Source organism: Porites lutea, chromosome 2, assembly GCF_958299795.1.
Source record: "Porites lutea chromosome 2, jaPorLute2.1, whole genome shotgun sequence".
Taxonomy (NCBI): Eukaryota; Metazoa; Cnidaria; class Anthozoa; order Scleractinia; family Poritidae; genus Porites; species Porites lutea.
Window position 1 is genome coordinate 6,637,805 of NC_133202.1, and position 6,097 is coordinate 6,643,901.

Here is a 6,097-nt window from a genome sequence, read left to right on the forward strand (position 1 = left end):
TAATTGCCGTAACGTGTAAATGAAAAATATATCAGCTTCGTGTCAAGCTAATAGGTCTCCCAAGCACTCATTACAAACAGTTTCCACCATTTGAATTTCGTAAATGCGAGTGGCATACGTATGAAAAAAAACCTCAGGCAATTCGAACTCTGACCTTTGCGATGACCAAAGCGGCAACATGCCAACCCACAACAGCAATCACTGAGCAATGGAGGGATGCCAACCGCAAATTTCTGTAAATATACCCGAAAGTGACGGGATTGACTTGACGTAGAATGTATCAAACTGAATGAAAAATACCGATTAATCATATGTTATGAATAATCAAGCATAAGTTTATGGATTTGCTGACGTCAAAAAACCCTATTTTTTGAATGGCTTAATTTTTGTTTAAAAAATGAAAAAAAAAAAAACATTTTGTGTTGGATACAGAGCTAAATCAGGGGTTAGGGAATTAGGGTAGGCGCTCATCCGGACATTGAGATAAAGGATTGCCTGGTCCTGCCAAGAAGGCGTCGGTTTAGTCCTAAAAAAATCACTTTACCCTCTCTCCCCAATGCTTTTCTGCAATATTTCTCCAGTTTATTTTTGACGAATGTCTTTATGACAATCGTTTGACCATTTTTCTATTGAGAAACTTACCCTACAGACTATCTACGTCATAGGAAAAAATGTAACCAAAATTAGAGCAAGAATTTTCTTAATTTAAATCTTTCCTTTTTTATATTATGCCTTCATTTCAGTTTGAGCGTATTTCAGTAGTCAATACAGGGCCGAACAAGATTGTCTTAAAAGTATAGGGTGTCAACTTATGAACTTTCTCACATCTTGGAATAGTTTTTTTTAAATTTCATAAATAGGTACTAAACCTAATAGAATAAATCAGGCATCTCTTTCACAACTTTCAAACTTTGTCTAAATCGATTATTTATAGTTAGGCTCGGTATTAGTTAAGATCTCACAAATTACGATACAATGTGCAATACTATAACTAAGATATTAGACCAACCCAATCCCAACGCTCGGTATATTGTGCTTGGCAGACATCTTTGAAATATGTTATGGGGTGTTTAAGGTCATCTTTGTTCAAATATTTGGCGTGGATTGAATGGGGATCGAGAACTGAGGACCCTTCTCTGGTCACAGTTTATCAGCCGGTCTGTAACCTTGATCTAAGACACGTTGAAAAGGGGCAGCAGGGTAAAATATCACAAATCTTACACAGACCCTCTACACGTATATCAGCTCACGCAATCAAGGGTGAAATAAATTTGTAAAAATAATTTGTTTACGAGCTTGGAATCAATTGGAAAATATTGGCATTTAAGGAGAGGGGAAACCGGAGTGGTAGGAGAAAAACCCTAATGAAGCATGGCCGATGACCTTACTTGAACCCGGGTCCGAGTTACAGCTGTGTGTCGTTGATGGCAACTGCCGTTGATCACTGATGCTTGTATTCCGTACAAATCCACTCGCTCAAGAAAAATTAAGATGAAACAGCGGCAGATGTTCAAGCCGGCAGGTTCGTGGCGTAGCTATATCACGCCCTCGTAACTACTGAAACACTACAAACAGCTGAAACGCTTATCTCTTACTCATTACTTAGTGCAATATTTGAAGTGAAAACAGGATATAAATGGTGAGACAGGTAAATAATGATAGCTACATAGCTTGTTACTTCAGTTGAGAAGTGACTAAAAGTGGCCAGGTGCAGTTTACTAAAAGGGTCTGCAAATCACACAGGAATAACAGCGATACACTCACCGGTAAGTAATATATACAAGTACGCTAAGTTTCGTTGATTAATTTGCTTTTAAAATAGAGCCAGGGCTAGGCTATGCTCATAAATTATTTCTTACAAACTATAAAAAAAAAACGACAAGCTACAGGCTTCCTTTTAATCAATCAAAGAGCAGAGCTCCCTATCTTCTGTGAAACCAAACGCATCACCACAGCTTTAGGGACACTTGATTATTCACTTTATTTCAATCCCCCATCTCTAGTGAAGAACTTCCCTTTTGCAAGTGTCCTCAGCAGTCGTAGTCAAAACTTTTCTTGTAACTGTTTTCTGCCGGATCTTAACTTGAATTTGAGAAAGGTTTTATGAACCAAACGTACGTTTATAGGTTTTCTCAGCATCTGAAAATAAGGTTTACCTTGTCAAGTCATCAGTCACCCAAGCACACTCGGAGCAGAGTCTCCTTGTTTCTGTACCGAGGACATGGATATTAGGCCTGGGTTTGAAACTTTATCCTTGTAGCAGCGAGTGCTCAAAATAAAAATCTTACTCGAATAATGCAGAATTTTTCTGGCAGGGGTATTTTGCATTACGCCTAATGGCTCTGAAGTTTAGTAATTAGGGTTAGGAAACTGAGTGAATCAAGTTTCAGCTCAGTTTTCCCAGTATAATGACCCTAAATAAAACCTGATTCACTCAGTTTTCTTACCCTAAACACTAAACTTCAGAGTCATACGGCGTTCTGTATTTGGCGTTCGGCGAACTGCAGAACACCGATTGATGATTCTGAAGGGTTAGGAAACTGCGTGAATCAAGTTTCAAGTCTGTTTTCCTTGTTAAATGACCCTAAGTGGAACCTGATTCACTCAGTTTTGCCTAACCCCAATCACTAAACTTAGAGTCATTCGGCGTTCTGCAAAATAGCCCTGCCGAAGTCTTTCTTGATCACGCCAAACTCGAGAAAGAGAAAGAGAGGCTCTGCTGGCAAGGTGCGAAAAGCTTTGACCGAGAAAGTCACCCGGCTAGGAAGACGTCATTCAAGGGACTAGGCAAGGTTTTCTTCAAAGAGGATGAAGTCCCGAGTCAATTTGAGGACAAAAATCACAAAATAGCCGGTCTAACTGAAGTGTCATTAACTTATTACAAAGTTTGTACCCCACTGGTAGCGTTGCTTTGGAGCTTGTCGAGGCGAGCTTAACCATAGAGGTAACATTAATTTCTTAAGTAGACTGAAATAGAAAACAACCCTTTTAATTTGACCGTGATGAGTTGAGGAAATCTCATTTTGAATGTAAAAAAAATTATTATTTTTTGTACTTACCATAAGTTCCTCTAGATAACAATGAACCTGAGAGTACTTCTTGCGTTCTTACTGTTGGCGATGCTCACCACTGAAGTGCATTCCTGGTGGGGCAGAAGAAGACGAAGCACGCGACCACCACCTCGCCCCAGTACTGGTGGGAGAAGGTAAGTCACGCTTGTCCCTGAGTGGTTTTTGCATCTTATCACAGACCCCGTATAATACAATCATTATTTAATCAAACAATTATTTCCCTAAATGAGCAGTTTCAACTCATTTTGAAGGCACCAACAAATTCAAAAGGGAAAGTGTTTTAGCGTTTATACCAACTATGTCAACTAAGTGAGGATACAGAGAAACTAAACACGTCACTTAAGTCCCGGATGAAGTGATATATGGACTTTAATAGGCCACTGACGAGTTTCAAAAACCCTCACTTTCAAAATGAGGCCAAGTGCACAACCTTTCTGGTGAAGATGAGTTTTATTTACTTTCTAAATGTCCTTTATTTTTCTTCTGACTGGTTATGCCATTTTAAAAGACTTTTCATACCTGTTTGGCGCGAAATTCACCGGTCAAAAATTCTACCGGTAACGTCATGACAATTGACCAATAGGACAGTGATATTTCACGCCGCTCCTGACACAGCATATGTCAATCATTTTTTCCCGAGTGAATTTATAATATGATTCAAATCCATTCAGGCGAAACCAGTCGACCTCCAGACTTCGTCGCTCGCTCGGTCGCTGCGCGACCTCATGCATTGAAGCTCGCTTCGTTCACTTTTAAGAACTTTTGAGAGGTCGACTTGTACCAAGTCTACCCTTTTACTTGTTTTACCTAGTTTACTTCCCGAAGAAATCAAACACTTCCCTTTATATAGTGAGAGTGGTTTTTAGCCAAGGCCTTTTATGTATTGCGTATCTAGACAAATTCGAGGTCCTCATAAACGCAAAAAAATAGCGAACCATCTTCACCGTCATTGAAGGATTTAGAATTTATTAGATATAGACAAAAAATCCAGGCAAACAAAAGCTCTTTCAACTATTCAACTATTAGCTTCTGGAGGGCTTCTGGATGATCTCGTTGCTCGGAGTATTTTGGAGCTCGTACCCAAGGATATGCCGAGCTAAGGGAACCAATCAAAACTTTCGAAAATTCCGGCTATCTGCTAATTGGCAACCTTGTTCTCCTTCTCGTCCCTCTCTCTCTCGCCTTGTAGGGACGAGTAGGACTGAGAGAACCCTGGGTACGAGGTTGCTAATTTGGTAAAGCCCCGTGCAAACGGACGTAACGTTGTTGGATGTTACATGTTGCGTCCGTTTGCACACCCCGTTGCATGTTTTTGGGAGTCGTTGCGCAAAGTTTGAAACTACGTGAAAACGAACTCCAACAACTCACAACATTGTTGGGCCAACAGTTTTATGATTTTTAGAAAGCTTATCAAAATGTGCATTGAAAGGGCACGGGAAAACCAGACGTTTCGAGGAGTTGTAGGGAGTTATTGCGTCCGTTTGCACGTAGCTTATATAAGTACTAACATGATTTGCACTAACGTTCTGGATATCTTGGCTGATTTAGTCCTGCAGGTGGCCCGGCCCGGAACCCAAATGCAGTGGTGTGCAATCATTACAGGAGTAGTAACCGCCTCACTTGCAGAAAGTAAGCTGCTACGATTTTTCAAGGCTATACAAACAGTCTCCTCTTGAATTCGAGAAAGAAAACCCTGCAGAATGTTTGTGAAAACGTTTGCCCCCGAACCATGTTTATAGCTTAGGCTTATTACACGTAACTTATTGTAGTGGTAACAAGAGTACTGAAAATCCACTCCAAGTGATTGATATACTACGAAAAGAATCCCTTGACATTTTGATTGCACATAAAATCCAGTTAAACAAGAGGGATTTTGTCTTAGTATAGTAGTTTTTTTTTGGTTCTTGGCTCTCGTTAAGAAGCCATAAAAATTCCGAATTCGGAACACAAATACCCACCCGGAAAAAGTCAGAAGTCAACCAAGTGAAAACTTAGAGCTAGGGAACTCAAGGGAGGCTTTTCACAATCACTCATGAGCAGGTTTGTGCCCCAATATCAGTCATCGCCCCCCTCCCCCATAAATCATGGGCTAATGCCAATTAGTAAAATCCAACTAGTGGTCTATTATCAATTCTGCGTTCTGATTGGTTGAGCTATTCCTAGGCTATATGTTATAGCCCACTGACAGCGAAAAGCGCGGGCTTTTTGGCGGCAAAAAAGGATTAAAGTCTAGCTTTAACTAGCTAAAAGTTTTTTATTCTCGACATTTTTGACCAACTAGTTGGATTTTACTAAAGCAATTATTCCTCTCGCCCTCACGGCCTGAGTCAATAGCCCATGAGGCCGAAAGCCCATTCGGGCTCGAGGAATAATTGTTAAATATATATTTTTTCTTAAAAGGGGCAGATCCTCGGTAACCTGTACTACACAGCCACCCAGGGAGAGAAACGACCGTCGCTACGGAGGGCCAACTCCACGGGGCGAGTATCTGATTGGAAATAGGTACACAAACCCAAGGTACAATATCGACTGGTACAATCTGTACCCCAAGAAAGAGGACAATTCTGGTTACTATGGTTACACACAGCGCACTCGAACGGGGCGTTATGCGATGGGTCTTCATCCCGGGAGAACAAGCTTAGGATGCGTGACAGTCAGGGCGCCAACCTACAACAGCGATGCATGCTGGCAGCGGATTCGCAGGGTGATTGACAGCGGGTACATGTACTATCGTGGTTCAAGTTACAGCGGATTCTTATTTGTCAGTTAAACTAGTTACGTTGCACCCATTCAATGGAACCTACCCATTGACTTGAAAGTTAAAACACGTTTGAAGGCTACTTTGTTAAACACGGTTGAAAATTGCTTTCGATATAGATGCTGCTTACTAGCTTGTCGGCCATATTGCAGTTTAGCACGAGCAATAGGACATTTCCGAGTTGCCGAAAGCCTCTGTTTCAGAGCGAGGCGAAAATGCAAAGCCATTGATATCAAGTGAATTTTTATTTCTGATCATGCAAATAAAA

The 6,097-nt window shown here is 40.8% G+C and overlaps 1 protein-coding gene across 1 annotated transcript; it reads left to right on the forward strand.

Moving 5' to 3' along the window:
* Window positions 1-1,669: 1,669 nt before the first annotated feature.
* LOC140926540 (uncharacterized) lies at window positions 1,670-5,972 on the forward strand. The gene is made up of 4 exons (XM_073376268.1): window positions 1,670-1,766; window positions 3,066-3,205; window positions 4,620-4,700; window positions 5,472-5,972. Exons 2-4 carry the CDS (start codon window positions 3,081-3,083, stop codon window positions 5,839-5,841), a joined length of 576 nt encoding a protein of 191 aa, XP_073232369.1. The 5' UTR covers window positions 1,670-1,766; window positions 3,066-3,080; the 3' UTR covers window positions 5,842-5,972.
* Window positions 5,973-6,097: the final 125 nt, after the last annotated feature.